The sequence below is a fragment of the Pinus tabuliformis genome, chromosome 2_1, assembly GCF_031772625.1.
Source record: "Pinus tabuliformis cultivar Carrire ecotype Pingquan chromosome 2_1, CPIR1, whole genome shotgun sequence".
NCBI lineage: Eukaryota > Viridiplantae > Streptophyta > Pinopsida > Pinales > Pinaceae > Pinus > Pinus tabuliformis.
Window position 1 is genome coordinate 212,336,156 of NC_142299.1, and position 25,781 is coordinate 212,361,936.

The following is a 25,781-nucleotide window of genomic DNA, read 5'->3' on the forward strand; positions in this document are numbered from 1 at the left end:
GACTTATAAAAATTCTTATTGAAGACCAACTAAAGAAAAACAAAGATACCTGGGAACAATTATTGATAAGAAACTACTTCCAAGAGTCATCTAAGGCCTCTGAAAGTAGTACACCAAAGACATCAAGAAAAAGTAGGAGAAGAGAAAAGAGCACCATAGTCCAAGACTCCCCTACTATAGAAACTCAAGAAATTGGTCAAAAAGAAGAAGAAAACAAAACTAAAGACAAGAAACAGAGGAAAGAAAAAGGCAAAAGGACCATCCAAGAAGTCTACCAGTCACCTGAGCCATCCATAGAGGAGGATTATCAACCACTGTCAGAAAGATTAGTACATCTTCAGGCTACTGCTATAGCAAAGAAAAAGGAAAAAGGAAAACAAAGCATACAAGAAAAGAGTACTAGTCCACCATACTTAAGGAGAAGCACAAGGCTAAGAGGAAAGGGGAGTAAAACACAAATAAAATGACCCCACTTCATCGACTTGGGTGGAGAGACACCTGAGAAAACTCCAGCTAGTCGTAGTCCACCTCGTCCTCAGCCAAGCATTGAAACTAGTCCTCCACATGATGAAAGCCCTTCTCGAACAGAGCTAGAGAGCAGTCCTCCTCCTCCACCAGAATTTGAACTCAGTCCAAGAAAGACACCTGAAGTAGATCCCAATCAACAGGAAGTATATGACTACTTGGAATCATTAGAAAAATCAGCTGCAGGTCCGAGTACCACTCTGCCACTAGATGCACAAGTTCAGTCCTTAAAGCGTGAGGTATTTGAATTAGAGGTCCTAAACAAGCATATCAAGCAGGAAAATGAAGCACTCAAGGAGCAGAGCAAAGTAGATAAAATTATTCATGATAACACTATGCTCCATTTGGGACTATGGCAAAAGAAAAACAAGAAACTGAAGAAAAAGTGAAAAAAGTTGAGCAGAGCATTGAGCAATCTCAAATTCAGATGTCTAATAAGGAAACCAAGGATGGTGGTAGCACCAAAGAAGAAGAAAAGAGGGCTAGATGTCCTAGCAGAAGCATCAGAACATATGGATTAGAGGGGAATGACTAAATTTTGGTTGCATGAGGACATGCAACACCTTCACAGTGGGGATATGTTGAGTCCCAAACCTGCACTTCCCTATATACCCTTTCAGTCTTCTTTTTCCATTTACTTCATCCACCAAGCTGTCAAATCATTGCATATTAGTCAAAAAAAGAGCTTATGGAATGGTTTCCTAACTATGTTTATGACTGTTGTTTGATTTAGATTTTTGTTCAAACAGCTGCGGAAACTTGTCACTTTCCGCAGCCAGCCCAAGTTTCCGCAGCCATTTTGTTAAAGGCTATGTTACAGGTGTCCAATGGAGAAACTGACCACATGGGCAGGCTGCAAGTGACATGTACATGGAGTGTGTCCCCTCAATTCAGCCAGATCACTCATAAACGGTCATGGTCAACGACGGTCAAAGGAAGGGCCAAACGAGGAGTTTTGCGGTGGCACGGCTCTGTTTTGCCCACGTGAAGGTTTGCGTGGCATGATCTTTAGTTCCCGGAGGTACTGGCACACCTGTAGATCAACCCGTGAATTGAATCGAGCAGCCACCACTCCATGGATTCAACTGTCATGATGACCATAACGCTAGATCTCAGGCCAAGGAGATTTACGTGTCTCTTGGTAGCATAAAATCTAGGAATTAGTTGCAGCACTTTCACTTATAAATAATGCGTTGATATACGCTGGATAGTTAGCTTTTGGAGATGTAATTTTGACTGTTGTTATCAGCCCACTGTACTGTGCTTTACTTTGTTTTATTACAACACTTTAAATATATTAGAAGACAACATTCCTGAATTCGATTTGTGACTAAGTGATTGACTGGCCGAGGTTGCAGAGGGCCCCGTACACCAAAGCTTTGTATAGTTTCTTACTTGCTTTCATTTATTGTTTTTATAATCATTGCTTGTATATATATTGCGTTGTTCTGATGTTCATTGATGTCCATATTTCCTTTATGTTTTCTTTTATAACTGTTAGCTGATCAGTGCTTCTTTTACAGGTTTTTGTAGGTAGCCTGGGCAAATTTACATATTTTTGATAACTACTGACATGAGATCATCTTGTCCTTTCTGCTGATTTTCATTTCCTGATTTTAATTCCAGCACTGTCATTTCTTTTAAGTTGTGTTTTGCTTATTTACTTTTCTGCTACTTAGACATCATATTACTCATCTGTTTATGATTTCCTTTCTATAGCCAAGTGACTCAATTAGTAATGAATCAAAATATTACTTGTTGTAGTATGATTTAGTTTGCTTTCCTGCAAGTTAGAGATTGAATTACTTATGTCATTTTCAAGAGTTGAAATATGAATGAGTAGTTAAATCTTAGTTTCCTTTTATGCAATTTAATTTCCTGCAATTTAGATATCATATTACTCAGCTTGTTTATGATTACTTCCTATAGCCAGAGTGAGTCAAAAGGTGAAGGGTCAGAATGTGGGTTAAAGTAGTGTGATTTAGTTTGCTTTGCTTTCAATCTTTGAGTTTCTTTAAGTTCAGTTTTTATTTTCTTTTTCATACAGCAGTAAGGATACTGGGCCATTGTCACTAGTTCAATGTTTTGGTACATTTACTTCCTTTTGAGAATTGATTTCATTACAGTCAGTTTGAAAATTTCTTTTTGAGAACTTTTAAGTTTGGAAAATCACTGTAGAAATCAATTGTACCTCCTTCTCCTTTGGTTTCACTCCTTCTTCCTTCTTGCAGGAAATCCTTTAGCCTTCCTTTACATGCAGAATCTTCTTCTCCTCTGATACCAAATGATGGAAAGAGATATTGGGGTTTAACCAAAATCTCTTTTCCTTGAGTAAAATCGATCCTGAGGCCTGTGGGTTTTGGACCACAAAGCATATCAGAAGCATACTTGAGGCCTTTAAGCCTTAAAACCATGAAAAATTCAACTATCAGAATTGTTAATCTCCCGCTTTCCCTTTAAAAAAACCCAAGGATAACAAATATTGAAATACACGGGAAAACCATGAAAATCCCGCTCTGAATATATGCACCGGACTTCAAATTCTATGCACCCATGTTTATAAATCTTGTCGGGTCTGCTCTTTCGACCTTTCCGTGGTTCTATTCCGATCACCGAAACCCCCGACTTCCGATCACCGATATATCGCATATCGGCGATCTTGCCATATCGCTCATCGACGTATCGGCCATCGCTCCTCCACTGTCGTTAATCTTTTGGCCTCTCCGACATGCGATTGTCGATCGCATCAGGATTGTTGATCGGGACTCTTGATACAACAGTCTAGGATCCATCGGATTATTGCAATCATGCTGCTTGATGGTTGGACCCCTTCCACTTTAAAACACTGACCCGATATGCCTTCCAGACCTGATAAGGTATAGGCCAACTTTCATAAGTTTTCAGGATCAGATTCCAGTTCCGCTAAGTTCTCTTGCGTTATTTCTTAATGTAATTGGAATTCAGCTAAGGATTGGTGGATTTCTATGTTAAAACACAGTTCTCTGCCATACACTAATTCACACATGACATTCATATATATATAACAGTTAATTGATATCATAGGGATTCCATCGATCCTACAGTGATCGATGGTTGACCCAACCTGCACACAGAACATTCAAACTATTCAAGAAATACAACACATAGGCACAATTCAACACTAAATACACATTTTCTATTTTACACAGCATAGCTACAAATCTAAGGCATTTCAGCCTTAGAACGATTTCTCCTCTCGACTACATTTCAACACTCTGTTGACACAATTACTACCATTTCACTTTCCTTCTATCTGTCTAATTACATATCTTTATAGAACATGCAGGTTCATCGTTACAGGAATATTGGATCGGATCACTGAAAGGATCCGATCAATCCTCTCCTTGGTCTCCTCTAACAACCCACTAACAATGCACACATGGCAGATTACATTTAATAAGTCTCCTCGAGACTTTTATCCATTCCATATTTTAATCTCTCTTATAACAGAATTTGTCCTTGTTTTCTCGATGGTCCACGTCCTCCTCCTTTTTCTGCTTTGGATTCCTCCTTTAATGAGGAGTGCTGGATGCTCTTGCATCGGACTCCCGAGGCACAAAAATTTATGACCTCCTGGTCATATGCTTCTCCTTGTCCTTAGCAATTCTACCCACTTCACTTTTTCAGTGAAACTCCCTTCATGATCCTCTGTGAGCTACAACCAAACCTCTACAGTAAAAGTCTCCTTCTGCTACATGATACCTAACCAAGCTCTCCTCACTCAGTCTGTTGGCATCCTTCAGGTTCTCTCCTCTGGAAGCATATGAGCACTCCATGCTCTAGGTTTTCTGCAGTCTTCTCACCTTCTGTTGTTGTTCTCTGTGCGACAGTAAAACCATAACTCTCTAATTCTATCAAATGTACCTCCTTCTTCTCTGCTTGCACTCCTTCTTCCTTCTTGTAGTAAATCCTTTAACCTGCCTTTGCTCACAGAATCTTCTTCTGCTCTGATAGCAAATGATGGAAAGAGATATTTGGGTCTAACCAAAATCTCTTTTCCTTAAGTAAAATCGATCCTAAGGCTTGTGGGTTATGTCCCACAAATCCTATCGGAAGCATACTTGAGGCCTTTAAGCCTTAAAAACATGAACCATTCAACTATCGGAAGTTTTAATCTCCCACTTCCCCTTTCAAAAAACTCGGGGACAACAAATATTGAAATACACGGGAAAACCATGAAAATCTCGCTCTGAATATATGCACCGGACTTCAAATTCTATGCACCCACGTTTACAAATCTCGTCAGGTCCGCTCTTCTAAACTTTCTGTGATGCTATTTCGATCACCAAAACCCTCGACTTCCGATCGCTGATTTATCGCATATCGGTGATCTCGTCATATCGCTCATCGGCATATCGACCATCACTCCTCCACTGCCATTATTCTTTTGGCCTCTCCGACGCATCAGGAGTGTCGATCGGAACTCTTGATCCGATGGTCTAGGATCCATCAGATTATTGCAATCACACTGCTCAATGGTTGGACCCCTTCCACTTTAAAACGTTGACCCGATATGCCTTCCTGACCTGATAGGTTATAGGAAAACTTTCATAAGTTCTTAGGTCTGGATTCCAGTTCCACTAAGTGCTTTTGCGCTATTTCTTAATGTAATTGGAATTTAGCTAAGGATTGGTGGATTTCAATGTTAAAACACAGTTCTTTTCCATACACTAATTCACATTCGACATTCATATATATAATAGTTAATTGATATCATAGGGACGCCATTGATCCTACAGTGATCGATGGTTGACCCAACCTGCACATGGAACATTCAAACTATTCAAGAAATACAACACAGAGGCACAATTCAACACTAAATGCACATTTTCTATTATACATAGCATAGCTACAAATCTAAGGCATTTTAGTCTTAGAATGGGTTCTCCTCTCGACTACATTTCAACACTCTATTGACACAATTACTACCATTTCGCTCTCCTTCAATCTGTCTCATTACATATATTTATAGAACACGCAGGTTCATCATTGCAGGAATATTGGATCGGATCACTACAAGGATCCGATCAATCCTCTCCTTGGTCTCCTCTAACAAACCACTAACAATGCACACAGGGCAGATTACATTTAATAAGTCTCCTTGATACTTTTATCCATTCCATCTTTTAAGCTCTCTTATAACATAATTTTTCCCTGTTTTCTCGATGGTCCAAGTCATCCTCCTTTTTCTGCTTTGAATTCCTCATTTAATGAGGAGTTCCGGATGCTCCTACATCAGACTCCTGAGGCACAAAAATTTATCACCTCCTGGTCATATGCTTCTCCTTGTCCTTAGCAATTCTACCCACTTCACTTCTTTAGTGAAACTGCCTTCATGATCCTCTGTGAGCTGCAACCAAATCTCTGCAGTAACAATCTCCTTCTTCTACATGATACCTCACAAAGCTCTCCGCACTCAGTCTATTGGCATCCTTCAGGTTCTCTCCTCTAGAACCATATGAGCACTCCATGCTCTAGGTTTGCTGCAATTTTCTCACCTTCTGATGTCGTTCTCTGTGCAACAGCAAGACCATAACTCTCTAGCTCTATCAACTGTACCTCCTTCTCCTCTGTTTGCACTCCTTCTTCCTTCTCGCAGGAAATCCTTTAACCTTCCTTTGCACACAGAATATTCTTTTGCTCTAATACCAAATTATGGAAAGAGATATTGGGTTTTAACCAAAATCTCTTTTCCTTAAGTAAAATTGATCCTGAGGCCTATGGGTTATAGCCCACAAATCCTATTAGAAGCATACTTGAGGCCTTTAAGACTTAAAACCATGAACGATTCAACTATCAGAATTGTTAATCTCCCGCTTCCTCTTTAAAAAAACCCGGGGACAACAAATGTTGAAATACATGGGAAAACCATAAAAATCCCACTCCGAATATATGCACCGGAATTCAAATTCTATGCACTCACATTTATAAATCTCTTCAAGTCCGCTCTTTCGACCTTTCTATGGCGCTATTCCAATCACCAAAACCCCTGACTTCCGATCGCCAATTTATCACATATCGACGATCTCGCCATATCGCTCGTCGGTGTATCGACCTTCGCTCCTCCATTGTCGTTAATCTTTTGGCCTCTCCGACATGCGATCGCCGATCACATCAGGATCGTCGATCAGGACTCTTGATCGACGGTTCAGGATGCATTAGATTATTGCAGCCACACTGCTCGATGGTTGCACCCCTTCCACTTTAAAATGCCAACCCAATATGCCTTCTAGACCCGATAAGGTATAGGCCAACTTTCATAAATTTTCAGGTCCGGATTCCAGTTCTGCTAAGTGCTTTTGCGTTATTTCTTAATTTAATTGGAATTTAGCTAAGGATTGGTGGATTTCTGTGTTAAAACACAGTTCTCTTCCATACACTAATTCACATGCGACATTCATATATATAATAGCTAATTGATATTATAGGAACGCCATCGATCCTACAGTGATCGATGGTTGACCCAACCTGCACACGGAACTTTAAAACTATTCAAGAAATACAACACACAGGTACAATTCAACACTAAATGCACATTTTCTATTATACACAACATAGCTACAAATCTAAGGAATTTCGGCCTTAGAACGGGTTCTCCTCTCGACTATGTTTCAACACTTTGTTGACACAATTACTACCATTTCACTCTCCTACAATCTGTCTCATTAACTATATTTATAGGACGTGCAGGTTCATCGTTACAGGAATATTGGATCGGATCACTGAAAGGATTTGATCAATCCTCTCCTTGGTCACCTCTAACAACCCACTAACAATGCACACATGGCAGATTATATTTAATAAGTCTCCTCGAGGCTTTTATCCATTCCATCTTTTAAGCTCTCTTATAACAACATTTGTCCATGCTTTCTCGATGGTCCACGTCCTCCTCCTTTCTCCACTTTGGATTCCTCCTTTAATGAGGAGTGTCCGATGCTCCCGCATAAGACTCCCGAGGCGCGAAAATTTATGACCTCCTAGGCATATGCTTCTCCTTGTCCTTAGAAATTCTACCCACTTCGCTTCTTCAGTGAAATTTCCTTCATGATCCTCTATGAGCTACAACCAAAACTCTGCAGTAACAGTCTCCTTCTACTACATGATACCTCACCAAGCTCTCCTCACTCAGTCTGTTGGTATCCTTCAGGTTCTGTCCTCTGGAACCATATGAGCACTCCATGCTCTAGGTTTGCTACAATCTTCTCACCTTCTGCTGTTGTTCTCTATGCGATAGTAAGACCATAACTCTCTAGATCTATCAGCTGTATCTCCTTCTCCTCTGCTTGCACTCCTTCTTCCTTATCGTAGGAAATCCTTTAACCTTCCTATGCACCAGAATCTTCTTCTACTCTGATACCAAATGATGGAAAGAGATATTGGGTTTTAACCAAAATCTCTTTTCCTTAAGTAAAATCAACCCTGAGGCCTATGGGTAATGGCCCAAAAAGCCTATCGGAAGCATACTTGAGGCCTTTAAGCCTTAAAACATGAACCATTCAACTATCGGAAGTGTTTATCTCTCACTTCCCCTTTAAAAAATCTCGGGCACAACAAATATTGGAATACAAGGGAAAACCATGAAAATCCCGCTTCGAATATATGCACCGGACTTCAAATTCTACGCACCTGCATTTATAAATCTCGTCGAGTCTGCTCTTCAAACCTTTCTGTGGCACTATTCGGTCACCGAAACCCCCAACTTCTAATCACCGATTTATCGCATATCGACGATCTTGCCATATTGCTGATCGGTGTATCGGCCATTGCGCCTCTATTGTCGTTAATCTTTTGGACTCTCCGACATGCGATTGTCGATCGCATCAGGACCATCGATTGGGACTCTTGATCCGATGGTCTAGGATCCATCATATTATCGCAGTCGCACTGCTCGACGGTTGGATCTCTTCCACTTTAAAACGCCGACCCGATATGCCTTCTGGACCCGATAAGGTATATGCCAACTTTCATAAGTTTTCATGTCTGAATTCTAGTTCCGCTAAGTGCTTTTGCGCTATTTCTTAATTTAATTAGAATTCAGCTAAGGATTGTTAAAACACAGTTCTCCGCCATACGCTAATTCACACGCGACATTCATATATATAACAGTTAATTGATATCATAGGGATGCCATTGATCCTACAGTGATCGATGGTTGACCCAACCTGCACACGGAACATTTAAAGTATTAAGGAAATACAACACACAGGCACTATTCAACACTAAATGCACATTTTCTATTATACACAACATAGCTACAAATCTAAGGCATTTCAGCCTTAGAACGGATTCTCCTCTCGACTACATTTCAACACTCTGTTGACACAATTACTAGCATTTCGCTCTACTTCTATCTGTCTCATTACATATATTTATAGAAAAAGCAGGTTCATCATTACCAGAATATTGAATTGGATGACTGAACAGATCTGATCAATCCTCTCCTTGGTCTTACATTTAATAAGTCTCCTCGAGACTTTTATCCATTCCATCTTTTAAGCTATCTTATAACATAATTTGTCCCTATTTTCTCGATGGTCCACGTCCTCCCCCTTTTTTCACTTTGGATTCTTCCTTTAATGAGGAGTGCTGGATGCTCCTACATCAAACTCCCAAGGCACAAAAATTTATGACCTCCTGGTCATATGCTTCTCCTTGTCCTTAGAAATTCTACCCACTTCACTTCTTTAGTGAAACTGCCTTCATGATCCTCTGTGAGTTGCAACCAAACCTCTACACTAACAGTCTCCTTCTACTACTTGATACCTAATCAAGCTCTCCTCACTCAGTCTGTTGGCATCCTTCAGGCTCTCTCCTCTGGAACCATATGAGCACTCCATGCTCTAGGTTTGCTACAATCTTCTCACCTTCTGCTGTCATTCTCTGTGTGACAGTAAGACCATAACTCTCTAGCTCTATCAATTGTACCTCCTTCTCCTCTGATTGCACTCCTTCTTCCTTCTCACAGGAAATCCTTTAACCTTCCTTTGCATGCAGAATCTTCTTCTCCTATGATACCAAATGATGGAAAGAGATATTGGGGTTTAACCAAAATCTCTTTCCCTTAAGTAAAATTGATCCTGAGGCCTATGGGTTATGGCCCACAAAGCCTATTGGAAGCATACTTGAGGTCTTTAAGCCTTAAAACCATGAAGAATTCAACTATCGGAGGTGTTAATCTCCTGCTTCCCCTTTAAAAAAAAGTCGAGGACAACAAATATTGAAATACATGGGAAAACCATGAAAATCTTGCTTCGAATATATGCACCAGACTTCAAATTCTATGCACCCGCATTTATAAATCTCAGTGGGTCCACTCTTCCAACCTTTCCACGGCACTATTCCAATCACCGAAACCCCCGACTTCTGATCGCCAATGTATCACATATCAACGATCTTGCTATATTTCTCATCGGCGTATCGGCCATTGGTCCTCCACTGTCCTTAATCTTTTGGCCTCTCTGACATGTGATTGGCAATCGCATCAGGACCGTCGATTGGGACTCTTGATCCGACTGTCCAAGATCCATTGGATTATCGTAGTCGCACTGCTTTATGGTTGGACCCCTTCCACCTTAAAACGCCAACTTGATATGCCTTCTGGACCCGATAAGGTATGGGCCAACTTTCATAAGTTTTCAGGTCCAGATTCCAATTCCTCTAAGTGCTTTTACGCTATTTCTTAACGTAATTGGAATTTAGCTAAGGATTGGTGGATTTCTTTGTTAAAACACAGTTCTCTCACATACACTAATTCACACGCGAAATTCATATATATAACAGTTAATTGATATCATAGGGAACCCAACCTACACACGGAACATTCAAACTATTCAAGAAATACAACACATAGGCACAATTCAACACTAAATGCACATTTTCTATTATACATGCATAGCTACAAATCTAAGGCATTTCAGCCTTAGAACGGGTTCTCCTCTCGACTACATTTCAACACTCTGTTGACAAAATTACTACTATTTCACTCTCCTTCTATCTGTCTCATTACATATATTTATAGGACATGCAGGTTCATCGTTACAGGAATATTGGATCAGATCACTGAAATGATCCAATCAATCCTCTCCTTGGTCTCCTCTAACAACCCACTAACAATGCACACATGGCAGATTACATTTAATAAGTCTCCTTGAGACTTTTATCCATTCCAACTTTTAATCTCTCTTATAAAATATTTGTCCTTGTTTTCTTGATAGTCCACATCCTCCTCCTTTTTCTGCTTTGGATTCCTCCTTTAATGAGGAGTGCCGGATGCTCTTGCATCAGACTCCCGATGCACAAAAATTTATGACCTCTTGGTCATATGCTTCTCCTTGTCCTTAGAAATTCTACCCACATCACTTCTTCAGTGAAACTGCCTTCATGATCCTCTATGAGCTACAAACAAACCTGTGCAGTAACAATCTCCTTCTACTACATGAAACCTAACCAAGCTCTCCTCACTCAGTTTGTTGGCATCCTTCAGGTTCTCTTCTCTGGAATCATACGATCACTCCATGCTCTAGGTTTGCTGTAATCTTCTCACCTTCTACTGCCATTCTCTGTGTGACAGTAAGACTATAACTCTCTAGCTCTATCAACTATACCTCCTTCTCCTCTGCTTGCACTCCTTCTTCCTTCTCGTAGGAAATACTTTAACCTTCCTTTGCACGTAGAATATTCTTCTGCTCTGATACCAAATGATGGAAAGAGATATTGGGGTTTAACCAAAATCTCTTTTCCTTAAGTAAAATCGATCCTGAGGCCTGTGGGCTATGGCCCACAAAGCCTATCGGAAGCATACTTCAGACCTTTAAGCCTTAAAACCATGAACCTTTCAACTACCGGAAGTGTTAATCTCCCGCTTCCCCTTTAAAAAAACCCGAGGACAACAAATATTGAAATACACGGGAAAACCATGAAAATCCTGCTTCGAATATATGCACCAGACTTCAAAATCTATGCACCAGTGTTTATGAATCTCGTCGAGTCCATTCTTCTAACATTTCCGCGGTGCTATTCCGATCACTGAAAGCCCCGACTTCCGATCGCCGATTTATCACATATCGGTAGCTCATCGGCATATCGATCATCGCTCCTCCACTGTTGTTAATCTTTTGGCCTCTTCGACATGCGATTTTCGACCACATCAGGACTGTCGATCGGGACTCTTGATCCGATGGTCCAAGATCCATCAGATTATCACAGTCGCACTGCTGAATGGTTGGACCCCTTCCACTTTAAAACGCCGACCTGATATGCCTTCCGGACCTAATTAGGTATAGGACAACTTTCATAAGTTTTCAGGTCCGGATTCCATTTCCTCTAACTGCTTTTGTGCTATTCCTTAATGTATTTGGAATTCAGCTAAGGATTGGTGGATTTCTATGTTAAAACATAGTTCTCTGCCATACAGTAATTCACACGCAACATTCATATATATAACAGTTAATCGATATCATAGGGATGCCATCGATCCTACAATGATTGATGGTTGACCCAACCTACACACGGAACATTCAAACTATTCAAGAAATACAACACACAGGCGCAATTCAACACTAAATGCACATTTTCTATTATACACAACATAGCTACAAATCTAATGCATTTCAACCATAGAACGGGTTCTCCTCTCGACTACATTTCAACACTATGTTGACACAATTACTACCATTTCTCTCTCCTTCTATTTGTCTCATTACATATATTTATAGAACATGCAGGTTCATCATTACAAGAATATTGGATCAGATCACTGAAAGGATCCGATCAATCCTCTCCTAGGTTTCCTCTAACAACCCACTAACAATGAACACATTGCAGATTACATTTAATAAGTATCCTCAAGACTTTTATCTATTCCATCTTTTAAGCTCTCTTATAATAGAATTTGTCCCTTTTTTCGCAATCGTCCACGTCCTCCTCCTTTTTCTACTTTGGATTCCTCCTTTAATGAGGAGTGTCAGATGCTCCTGCATCAAACTCTCGAGGCACAAAAAATTATGACCTCCTGGTCATATGCTTCTCCTCGTCCTTAGCAATTCTACCCACTTCGCTTCTTCAGTGAAACTGCCTTCATGATCCTCTGTGAGCTACAACCAAACCTTTGCAATAACAGTCTGCTTCTGCTACATGATACCTCACCAAGCTCTCCTCACTCAGTCTGTTGGCATCGTTCATGTTTTCTCCTCTGGAACCATATGAGCACTCCATGCTTTAGGTTTGCTGCAATCTTCTCACCTTCTGCTGTCGTTCTATGAGTAAGACCATAACTCTCTAGCTCTATCAATTGTACCTCCTTCTCCTCTGCTTGCACTCCTTCTTCCTTCTTGCAGGAAATCCTTTAACCTTTCTTTGCACATAGAATCTTCTTCTGCTCTGATACCAAATGATGGAAAGAGATATTGGGGTTTAATAAAAATCTCTTTTCCTTAAGTAAAATCAATCCTGAGGCCTGTGGGTTATGCCCCACAAAGCCTATCGAAAGCATAATTGAGGCCTTTAAGCCTTAAAACCATGAACCATTCAAATATTAGAAGTGTTAATCTCCCTCTTCCCTTTTAAAAAAACCAGGGGAAAACAAATATTAAAATACACGGGAAGACCATGAAAATCCCGCTCCGAATATATGCACTGAACTTCAAATTCTATGCACCCACGTTTATAAATCTCGTCAGGTCCGCTCTTTCGACCTTTCCGTGACTCTATTCCAATCACCAAAACCCCCAAATTTTTGATCGCCTATTTATCGAATATCAGCGATCTCGCCATATCGCTCATCGGCATATCAACCATCGCTGCTCCACTGTCATTAATTTTTTTCCCTCTCCGACATGCAATCACCTATCGCATCAGGACCGTTGATCGGGACTCTTCATCCAACGGTCAAGGATCCATCGGATTATCGCAGTTGCATTGCTCGATGGTTGGAACCCTTCCATTTTAAAATGCCGACCCGATATGCCTTCCTGACTTGATAGGTTATAGGCCAACTTTCATAAGTTTTCAGGTCCGGATTCCAGTTCCGCTAAGTGCTTTTGCACTATTTCTTAATGTAATTAGAATTCAGCTAAGGATTGGTGGATTTCTGTGTTAAAACACGGTTTTCTATCATACACTAATTCACACGCAACATTCATATATATAATAGTTAATTGATATCATAGGGACGCCATCGATCCTACAGTGATCGATGGTTGACCCAACCTGCACACGGAACATTCAAACTATTCAAGAAATACAACACATAGGCACAATTCAACACTAAATGCACATTTTCTATTATACATAGCATAGCTACAAATCTAAGGCATTTCAGCCTTAGAACGGTTTCTCTTGTCGACTACATTTCAACACTCTGTTGACACAATTACTACCATTTTGCTCTCCTTCTATCTGTCTCATTACATATATTTATAGAACACACAGGTTCATCGTTACAGGAATATTGGATCGGATCACTGAAAGGATCCAATCAATCCTCTCATTGGTCTCCTCTAACAACCCACTAACAATGCACACAGGGCATATTACATTTAATAAGTCTCCTCGAGACTTTTATCCATTCCATCTTTTAAGCTCTCTTATAACATAATTTGTCCCTGTTTTCTCGATGGTCCATGTCCTCCTCCTTTTTCCGCTTTGGAATCCTCATTTAATGAGGAGTGTCAAATGCTCCTACATCACCCTCCGATGGCTGTAATGCCCCACTTAAATCTTATCCTACAAATTGTGTTAATATTTACATTATCTGAAAATATTGAGAAATATTGGTCTAAAATAAATTTATGATTTCAATTATTAAAATTCCCCACTTACCTTCTCAATTTGAATATTGTGTAGGATATGGTCTCCTTCCATTAATTCAAAATATATTTATTCATTTCACATTCCCCAATGTACCCTCACATTTACTAAGGAGGATACATGGTCCTCCCCATGTAATTACACTTCACATTCCCAAATGTACTTTTCAGATTTACTTGGGAGAAGACATGATCCTTCCCCATTAAATTCTCAATTTTAAATTCATATCACAATTCCAAATGTACTCTAGCTTGGAAGAGAAGTCAACCAAGGATGGGTGAGAGTTAATGACATTAATGAGAGGTGGTTGAGGAAAGAGGGTATAAAAGGGAAGGGGGAAGGAAGAAGAGGGGGTGGGAGTCTTGCTTAGGATTGTGGGGGTTGGTTGTGATTGTTTGGCCTTGTTATGATTTTGGGAGACCTTGGAAACCTGTGGAGGTTTCTTGGGTTTGAGAGGAGGAAAGTATCATTATCTAGTTTTGCACATTCTTCTTGAGGACACACTATATTTGGTTGGACTTGGGCACGGAGGGCTAGGGAACCTGTGGAGGTTTCCTGGGCTAGGAATTGTTTCCTAGTTGGCTGGGAGGTAAATCCGGTTGGGTCGGTCAGAAGGAGCGTTCAGCTGGAGCTATAAGACAAAGGTATCATCATCAACCGCCGGAACAGGTATTTTTCCATGGACTACTCTTGTCAAGTTGATATCAATAGAATGCTCACCTTAACTTATGTTGCTTATGATCAAATGATAAGATGTTAAATGTTTAAAGCTATGTGAGAAGATCAACAAGTTCTTTTATTTTTAACTTTTAAACCAGCGGGAAAATAGATTTATTAGTATATAATAGGTGGAGGCTCTCATAATAGGAAACGGGCCCTTACACATGGTATCAGAGCTTTGGTTCAAAATCTGGACCCAAAGCCCACTAAATAGTTATTCCATAATCAAATTTCTTATTAAATAGTTGAAAATCTAGAAAATTAGAATGTCAAAATGTTTCAACAGCAATCCAATGGCTTAGTGCCTAGGGATATGACAGATCTAGTGTTTTGCTTCAACTTAAATGCGCCTGTAAAATTCTTAACAGAATAAATAATATTATAGGAATAAAAAAAAATCTAGGCCGAGCTCCTAGATGAAGAAGCTTGCAGTTCTGGGGACTTCTGCAAACAGTGATTGATAAAAATATCAATTACAGAAAATGATAGATTTAATTTGAAAAAAAAACACCTGCTATTATAATCACTTCATAATTAAATAAAAAATTGAAAGCATCATTATCCAGAAACAAAAAGATGATTTGGAACTATTAACAGAAACAAAAAGATGATTTGGAACTATTAACTGTATTTTGAATCGCTCGCATATTTTATTTATCATACCAATTTACTTAGTAACTTGTCATAAAAATCTTTTAATACGCCCAATAAATTATATAATATATATAAATAATTGTTTTCCGAACCCATTGAAGCATATTTTAAACGCAGAAAAAAAAAAAAAAAAAAAAATTCTCGATGACCGGGAGAGTATTGCGAATGTAATTCCAGATGTAAAAATTTCATATGATAGAAACAAACATTACTGGGTTATCGCCATAGCGTTTATCTCAACTCCAAAGATATAAAAAAACCCTTGAAATCTCTATGCTGACAAACCCTAGGAAACTATGCAGCGTTTATAATAACTAGAAAAGACACAAAAACCTTTGAAGCCTCCTTGCTGACAAACCCTAGGAACTTATGCAGCGATTATCTCGAGTAGAAAGATGCAAAAAAACCCTTAAAACGTCTATGCTGACAAACCCTAGGGAACTATGCAGCGTAATGCTAAGGGAAACAATACGCTAAGAACCTATGCAGCGTAATGGTTGAAGGAAATAATAACCTAACGTATGCAGCGTAAAGGCCAAGGTAAATAATAAAAATTCAAGCGATCTGTCCAGAGTCGGCAATGACAACCGGCTTTGAAGTTCTGCCAGATCCAGATCCAACCTTCTCGATCTCGCGCACGACCTCCAAGCCCTCTACAACTTGACCAAATACGACATGCTTGCCATCCAGCCACGAGGTCTGTGCGGTACAGATGAAGAACTGCGAGCCGTTAGTGTTAGGGCCAGCGTTGGCCATGGAGAGGATGCCAGGCCCCGTGTGCTTCTTTACAAAGTTCTCATCGGCAAACTTCTCGCCGTAGATCGACTCCCCACCAGTACCGTTGCCCCTTGTGAAGTCACCGCCCTGGCACATGAACCCTGGGATCACGCGGTGGAACGACGAACCCTTGAAGTGCAGAGGCTTGCTTGAGCGGCCGGTGCCTTTCTCGCCGGTACACAACGCGCAGAAGTTCTCAGCCGTCTTCGGCACCACATCCGCATAGAGCTCCATCACGATCCGGCCGGCTGGGGCACCGCCGACCTGCATATCAAAGAAAACCTTTGGGTTCGGCATCCTGAGTTCGAAACCTGCAAGGCACAAACAAAATCCTGCCGAGCTTTACATGGATCTTTCATATCAGACCGTTCAGAAACAAAAAGATCATTTTTCTTCAAGCCCAAAAAGTTCAGTTCTTTTCCTTGAAAGGCTTTAAGGTTTTACTTTCTCAGACGATTTGTTTATTTTCATTTTTCAAAGACCGCTTACCTCTGAGATTCTGCAAAAAGCTGCACCGAAAACCTGACTTTCTGCCAAATTGATCAACCTGCACAGAAGCGATTGGACAAAACCGCTTTAAAGACTACCAAAACCGCCAATAAAAACAAGCGTAGCATACAAAACCCGCTTAATAACTGCCAAAACCAGCAACAAAACCAAGCTTCGCGTACAAAATACCGCTTTAAATACAGAAAATACAGCCAAGAAAAGACGAATAAAAACACCGCTTTTAAGACTACACAAGCCCATAGTTACAGACATCTGAGCTAACTATGGGCAGAATAGAGATGTTTCACTTGTAGTTGGTTTCAAGACTTAAGCTTCTCTGAGCGTCTATTAGCCATCACGTCAGTTCCTTACAGATCCTAATTATTCCAAGCTATAGCACATTTGCACAATTATCTTTGGGGGCAAACCAGCTGAGAGGCAGGCTCCACCTCTATCATTGTGAGATTTATGCACAATAAAGAAAGATATAGGGGGTTTGAGAAGTATTTTTGGACAGATTTAGTCCAGCATCCCACACTCGTGTTTCTCATGACTCAGAAGTTAGAACTAGTACTGTACCCTATATATTTAGATTAATGAGGAGACTTAGTCTTACAGATATGGCTTACAATGTTTCCGACATTTTGAGTCAAGACTTTTCTATGTTAAAAACCGATCTGGAAATTATGGCAAGTTGTCTCCAGTGCCCCCACACTTTGAACTTTGATAGAATTCAATGGGTTCTCGTAGCTCACTCTTAATAACTGGAAAAAAATTACTAACCAAGAATTTGTAACCTTGGGTTGACCAAAACCAAAGGGAACTCGGGTTTCCCATTGTCTGGCTGGAGAATGAATGGGGAAGTGGTAAATTTAACATCATGTTTGCCTCCAGGAAATTCTCATCCAGGTCTTGCTATACACTCGTATCCTTCTGATGGAACTGGACGGTCTTACCCAGTCCTGACTTCAGCGTCTGGACCTACATACAATTGCGATCCTTACAGAGGGTCAGTAATTACGTCAGCTCCTGCTATTGCATACCCAAATGCTACACAACCGACATTCCCATATGGAGGATTTTCTTTTGGTTCAAATTTTTCAATGACTTCCACATCTTTCTCAGGAGGGCCAACATTGTATGGAGATTCCTTGGGAACACCATGTTTTTCTGCAGTTCCCTCTCAGCTTGTTACTGCAGGTGCAGTTTCGGCTCCAGGTGCGAGGCCCTATGTGATGGGTCTCACTGATGTTTCTGGCATGGAAGGCCCTCGCAAATGGCCAAGACCAATTCTTGATTTAAATGCAGGTCCTCGAACAGTTGGTTTAGAAGTTAGAGATTCTAAGCAATTTGCTATTGTTGACAGTCGTGTTTCAACAGAGAGTCATACAAGATCATTTAATCAGACAACAGCTTCAACAGTAATGTTGTTTAAGAGAAAAGAACCTGAAGGAGGCTGGGATTCACATTCTGTTGGATACATCCAGTCTCCATGGCAGTAACCTTTTTCTCATTTTTTAAGCCATCCTATGGAGGAGTTTGCCACAACTTCTGATTATCATTGGGTAATTTTCACATGGCTGTGGTTTGTAAGGGATCAGCATTTTCCACATCATTATATCTCACTCAGAGGATATAGATGTGACCACTTGTTGTATGGCACTTGTATGGCGGTTGCTTCATGATCTAAATCATCCTGCTTCTGATCTCTAAAAAAAAAAAAAAAGGAAAAAAAATAAAAAATAAATAAATAAATAAAATTTGGAAACAAAATTAATGTAGTGTTCTAGGGTACTTACATCTCTTGGATTGAATGATGCCTATTTTCCCATACACCAAGTATCACTGGCCATGATCGAAGTAATAGGGCTCTTACAGAACTTGTAGTGACGAGTGTGAATCGATTCGAGAAACAAGGAGATCAAGCTCCCAAAGAAGACCAACTTAAGTTGTCAAGAGTGAATGTTTATGAGCAAAAAGGGACTAAAAGAAATACTTTGTTTTATCATTTCAAAAGCTTCTGATACTCTGTTTTTAGAAATGCTCTTCAATACACTTACTCTGCCCGAAATATTGCATTCAAAGTATATGCTGGTTTGAAGAGAACTCAGGAACGTTATTTTAGGTTACTTTCAGGAAAGTATATGCTTTGTCTGTCTCTGTTACTGCCTTTCTTTGTACTTGACATTTTAGGTTCCCATCCTTGAAGATGAGCTCAGGAACGTTACTTTTTCTACGGTGAGAAACAACTCCCATGGTGTAATGGTTTCCCCATTCATTATATGACATGTTAGAAAATATCTATTAAGCACAGTGGAAAAATCAAAGGTTTCAGGGAAAATCCCTAAATTCTGCATTCATCACTCTGATTCCTAAAAAGGAGAATGCCAGGGACTCAAATACCGATCCCTTTGTGACACTCAGTGTACAAGATTATTATAGAATTATACCTTCTGGGCTGAAGCCTATTCTTCCAAAAACAGAATTCACAAGGATATCCAACGCATCAACATTTTATGCTCATCTACAAGTAAACTCCCGGACTTCCTAGAACAAGTACCAGCGAAACAAATCAAATCAGAGCATCAAAATCTACAAATAAATGTCTGCGTATTTATTGAGCAAATAAAAAATGCTAATAGCATTACGCATTATGATACATCATAGGTCCCTTAATCGGGGGCAAGCCATTATCCATTCAAAGTATGTTTGAAAAAAAAAGAATGAAAAAGAAAATCTTAAAGTTGTTAGATCGCTTTCCAAAATCCGTTGAAATATAAGAAAACTACATAAGAAACTAAAACAATGATGTGGGTTGATTCATCCCTGCATATAGCCATTCATCGAAAGGATCCAGGGGTGGAACCGAAAGGCACAAACAGCCTGCAAAGCATGACCCCTTACAGATCCACAAGAGGCAAAGATCAGCCCATGGATATATAAACAATCTTAAAAGGATATTATCTCACTTAAAAGAATATTATATCTTAAAGAATCTAAAACAATAATTGAATGGGTTTAACTCTGGCAAATGAGGATTCAAGTTTGATTATTTGCCCCATGCCCACATAATCTAGAAAGAGAATGCGCACAAAGATAACCATAAAATAGTAAAAAGTAGTAGAGTTCAAAAAACACCGTTTTCTGGCATTTATCTATAAGCAGAAACAAATTCATGTCAAACAAATTCAATAGGCATTAGAGTATACCTGGACTACTCATTTAACTCCATGAAGAAAATCCCTGAATATATTAAGTACAAATAATTCACAGCATTCTTCATTGATAGAAGTTGATAACTTTGCTGACAAGACAGGTATGCCTTGAGTAAGCCCAACCTCTATTAAGCAAAATGACAAGTTGCATGTGTAAATGCAAGATTCAATGATAAACAACAGGTGTTGTGTTAACAACTCAAATCAATGATGAACAACAGGTGTTGTGTTTACAACAACTCAATTCAATGATAAACAACAGAAGGTGGTGTGTTACCTGTTATTATGATTCTTATGCAAGTCCAAGAAGTCTAATTACGCATTACAGCAATGAAGGGCCAGAAAAAAATTAAACTGTACCTTGAATTAAAATTAAAGCAAATTGTCAAATCGCTCTTATTTATAAATCTGCTTCTAAAAAATAGTAAGTACTGGGTCAATCCCAATTCATTAAGTTTTGTAGCCAGAGCTTGTGTTCATCTCGACTGGTTTGCTGTACAATTTCTTTTGCCTTTAGAGGCGATTACTTAAAATCAGGATTACTGCTTCATGTTTCCTACATATATCATTCAACCGAATTCCCTTTTTCTAGTTTTACACCTGTTGTATTTTAAGGAAGCTCATTTATACTATAATTCAACCGTCTTTGAACTGTAGCCATGTGTTGTATGAATGCATGAAATACCTCCATATGATTTCCTATTTTGGTCACTGGTTTATCCTTTACCAGTCATTAATTACTGGACTGAACCCAAATTGCCCTACTCCAAATTCAGCATTCCTCAGGGATGCCTATGAGAATTACATTCCAGACCACATAATTCTCTCAAGGTTTGGGTAGGTGAGGTTCGCTGGGATCTAACTATTCATATCGTAATGCGCTATACCTGTGTTCAGTCCTGTAATATCCTCTTTCAGCCTAATTTAATGAAACCTCTGTTCTATCGTCCATATCAATGCATGTATATGTACTCCGTTAAAATGATTCTGTCTGCTGTGAGTTACTGGCATTTTCATCATTGAGGATTTGGTTTGTAAGTTAGTACCACAATCATCTTATGCAGGTAAGGAGAAACACTCAATTTCAGACCACTGTTATGTCCTTAAATATTCTGGGTCTGAAACTTTTCATGGTAAATTTTCAAGTCTAAGAAGGCGGACCAGAAGCATTTGATAATTTGCAAACTCAACAAAAGGAAACGAACCGTCTGTATTTATAACGAAGAGACAATGGCCGTCATTAATACATTGGGCAATGGATAGAGGGAAAAAAAAAATGAGCAACTAAATTCACTTGCAGAAACTAAAAGGGGAAAAAAAAAAAAAAAAAAGAAAAAAAACTGCAGTACATTAAGTTTATACATTAACCAAATTAATTTTCAGTAGACCGAAATAGGTAATTAAGGATCAACCCCTTTATTTTGAATTCATAAAGGAAAAAAAAAAAAAAAAAAGAGGCTATAACGTTGTAGTTTGTGGCTTCTAGAAGTTTATACATCAACCAAATTAACTTTCAGTGGACAGTTAATTGAGTTTCACCCTCTTTAATTTGAATTCATTAAGGAGAAGAGAAGCCATAACGTTGTAGCTTGTCGCTTGCCTGGAAGGCACAACATAGTTCATGTGTGTTCCACAAATATGGAACAACCAGATGTACATGATGACTGAGATAGTTAAGCTAACGAATAAATCAAACCCTTACATTTAGCAACTTTGCTGACTTCAATACCTCTTCCCAACTTTATGAGATTCGTTTCTTTAACATTTAGATTCTGAAAGAAGATTGTTTGAACATGGTGATTCAAAAATAGTTAACATCATGGATATTGTCATGGAAGCTGGAAGCTGAGCCAATTTGGATCACCAAGCACAAAGATTGCAGCATTAGTTAATGCCTAAATACCTTGTCAAAAGAAACAGATGGTCTATGCAATTGTAACCAAGGGAAGGCACTAGTACTATCATGACAATCTGGAACAACACTTTCGAATAAATATACAGTTAAATACTCCTTGTTGTAAGTTTGGCTCTATAACGGTCACGGTAAATCAGTAAGCCAATTGTTGCTAATTCTGAGCTCTTTACATATTCTGAAGGTCTTTATTTCTTTCAGAATTATCATGTGACAGCAAAACCAATCTCCCGTTGCCAGAGAAGTACCTTTAAAGTTTACAAAGTTTTCATTACTTGCAAGCTAAAATCACGCATGCAACCTGCAAATGGTCAATCATAGTTGTTGCTAATTCTGATGATGGCTAAATTTTTGGATCTACAAAATTATCACTTCTTCTTAAAACTGAATTAGTATTTACAATTGTTTTTTTTTTACAATTTCATGAGCAGAAACATTACAGGTTTAGGATTAATGCTTGTTTATATTGTTCACCTTTAATATGGTGTTTTTCTCTCTCCTCGCTTCTTATATGCGAAACCTCCAAACTTCGTTCTCGCACCGTTCTTGTTTCCCGTTCCGTTTCCCGTTTCTCGTTTTTGGTAACATAGGTGTCATTTATAGTTTGAACAAAACAACATTGATTCTTGGACCTTAGTTTTATCAAATCAAATTTTAACCTTATGAAATTAAGTGTCATCTCTTGTCAGTGGCATTTATGTACTGCGGTATCTTAGTGATATTGTATACGTTATGTGTTGTGGCCATGCATCACATTATGGTGAAGATTTTATAAATTCATCTTCTCTTCTCCACAAACATTAATATGCATAAAATGCATAGATTTGTTGGATGGTGAATATTGTGGAATCATATTGATCTTATTCCAAAAATCTGTTTATGTTTAGTTTATGCTAATGTCTTCTTGGTTCTTGCATTAAAATAACCATGTAACCCCTTAGTTGTTTGGAAACATGGCTTATTATTATATAAATATAAACACAAAAATTTCAAAATCAACTCTACTTTAAAAACATCTTTAATATAGGCAATTATTCCATTTGTTTAATTATTTCTCATTTGACAGCTCATATTGTGAGCTGCATTATATATCATGAAATTGTTTTAATACTAGTAAACAATGATTTAAAAAAAAAAAAAAAAAAAAAATTGAACCTTTGATATGTAAAGGACATTTCTCTCAAATTACAAAAAAAAAAAGAGTATGAAAATCATGCTGGAAACAATTTTTGAAGTTTTGAGTCTTTTATTTTCAAGATTAACTAATTGGTTTGGAAAAAAAAAATAAAAAAAATTGGAAGAATGGGACTTTTATATTCACTAAGGTATTAAAGAAATTATATGCATAAAACTTATACTAGCACCTTCTAGTGGAATTGATAGTGCACTAATCCGTTGCTTGCCATTATTTTGGTTTGGTACCACCTTATAGGATATTCGGGTTCAAATGCTATTTTCCATGACGGATAGTTGAATCTATTTCAACTCTAATTGTTATTGAAGGGTTCCACAAGGATGTCACATGAGCATTTATGATGCCCCCTTTTTAACGTAGATAGCCACCTATGTTAAGGTTCTTCCATGTTGTTATTTATGAACATTATACACATTTGGTTGGACACGTGAAAATCAATTGATGGATTTGGTATTGATGATGGAAATGTTGGATGTATGACCAAATGTGTGACTTACTTGGTTACAATTTATCTAGTGCATAACTTGTCAGAGTTATTGTTGCATCGTATAGGCTTATATAGATATGATTTATCTAATCAATGACTTAGTGAAATTATGATTTATCTGATGTAAGATTTAATTCCAGTATGAACAACAAAAATTGACAAGTGGACACTGGGCTTAATAAACATGATGTTTAAGATCATGTATCTATATCTATTTTTTTGGTTATATATATATGCATGGATGAGAACTAAAGTACAGATTGGAAAGAACCATATGATAGCCAAGATCTACTATTCCATTGGGGAAGGTCGAGACAACCAATGAGGAAAGGTACGATGTACATTGTTCTATTGCATTTGGTATCTGCTTGATATACACTCTTATGACACGAGTAAAATGCAAATGACAGGTGGCAAGACGACCTGACTGGATTATTCGATGACAAGTCCAACCAGCTCTGTAGTGTGGTCCGTGCTCTGAAGGAGGGGTGGAGGTGTTTCCCACCGTGTATCCTCCGAAACCTGGAATCGTGGGGAGGACAGCTGAACGCTCCCCCTAGACGTGTGATGACGATTGCCAGATGCCTGCTGGGGAAAGTTTGGTCGAGGTACTCGACGCTTCCACCATGTCGGTTTTATCAGTGGTTAGTATGGCCGTTGCCACTGATAGAGCAATAGAGGATGGATAGGGTGGGAACGGAAGTAGGCCAGGGTGGATAGGAAGATATAGATCAGTTGGAGACTCCTGATGGGAAGTAATGCCATTGTCCGACTTATCGAATTTTAATGCTATAACTCTCTCTGGTTTGCTATGCTTTCAAACTCCTTGTATATTTTCATTCTAACTTCGGGACGAAGTTTTCTGAAGGAGGGGTGTATGTAATGCCCCACTTAAATCTTATCCTACAAATTGTGTTAATATTCACATTATCTGAAAATATTGAGAAATATTGGTCTAAAATAAATTTATGATTTCAATTATTCAAATTTCCCACTTACCTTCTCAATTTGAATATTGTGTAGGATATGGTCTCCTTCCATTAATTCAAAATATATTTATTCATTTCACATTCCCCAATGTACCCTCACATTTACTAAGGAGGAGACATGCTCCTCCCCATGTAATTACACTTCACATTCCCAAATGTACTTTTCAAATTTACTCGGGAGAAGACATGATCCTTCCCCATTAAATTCTCAATTTTAAATTCATATCACAATTCCAAATGTACTCTAGCTTGGAAGAGAAGTCAACCAAGGATGGGTGAGAGTTAATGACATTAATGAGAGGTGGTTGAGGAAAGAGGGTATAAAAGGGAAGGGGGAAGGAAGAAGAGGGGGTGGGAGTCTTGCTTAGGATTGTGGGGGTTGGTTGTGATTGTTTGGCCTTGTTATGATTTTGGGAGACCTTGGAAACCTGTGGAGGTTTCTTGGGTTTGAGAGGAGGAAAGTATCATTATCTAGTTTTGCACATTCTTCTTGAGGACACACTATATCTGGTTGGACTTGGGCACGGAGGGCTAGGGAACCTGTGGAGGTTTCCTGGGCTAGGAATTGTTTCCTAGTTGGCTGGGAGGTAAATCCGGTTGGGTCGGTCAGAAGGAGCGTTCAGCTGGAGCTATAAGACAAAGGTATCATCATCAACCGCCGGAACAGGTATTTTTCCATGGACTACTCTTGTCAAGTTGATATCAATAGAATGCTCACCTTAACTTATGTTGCTTATGATCAAATGATAAGATGTTAAATGTTTAAAGCTATGTGAGAAGATCAACAAGTTCTTTTATTTTTAACTTTTAAACTAGCGGGAAAATAGATTTATTAGTATATAATAGGTTGAGGCTCTCATAATAGGAAACGGGCCCTTACAATGGCCAATCAGCACTTTATCACTATCGCCGTATCGTTGTATCGCTCATCGTCCTATCCATCACACCTTCTCCTTAACTCCTCCGATTTCTT

The 25,781-nt window shown here is 38.9% G+C and overlaps 2 protein-coding genes across 2 annotated transcripts; one reads left to right on the forward strand and one right to left on the reverse strand.

The window, feature by feature from the left end:
- Positions 1-15,922: 15,922 nt before the first annotated feature.
- Positions 15,923-17,166, reverse strand: LOC149199500 (peptidyl-prolyl cis-trans isomerase 2-like). Its single transcript, XM_089402468.1, has 2 exons — positions 17,011-17,166; positions 15,923-16,832 (listed from the first exon to the last, which is right to left on the reverse strand). The coding sequence occupies exon 2, from the start codon at positions 16,816-16,818 to the stop codon at positions 16,300-16,302; it is 519 nt and encodes a 172-aa protein (XP_089258594.1). The 5' UTR covers positions 16,819-16,832; positions 17,011-17,166; the 3' UTR covers positions 15,923-16,299.
- Positions 17,167-17,847: 681 nt separating this feature from the next.
- On the forward strand, positions 17,848-18,635 carry LOC149199501 (uncharacterized). Its single transcript, XM_089402467.1, has one exon. The coding sequence runs from the start codon at positions 17,862-17,864 to the stop codon at positions 18,510-18,512; it is 651 nt and encodes a 216-aa protein (XP_089258593.1). The 5' UTR covers positions 17,848-17,861; the 3' UTR covers positions 18,513-18,635.
- Positions 18,636-25,781: the final 7,146 nt, after the last annotated feature.

Excerpts from the sequence above, each read along its gene's own strand:
- LOC149199500 (XM_089402468.1), bottom strand. The coding sequence starts at position 16,818 with ATGCCGAACCCAAAGGTTTTCTTTGATATGCAGGTCGGCGGTGCCCCA.
- LOC149199501 (XM_089402467.1), top strand. The coding sequence starts at position 17,862 with ATGAATGGGGAAGTGGTAAATTTAACATCATGTTTGCCTCCAGGAAAT.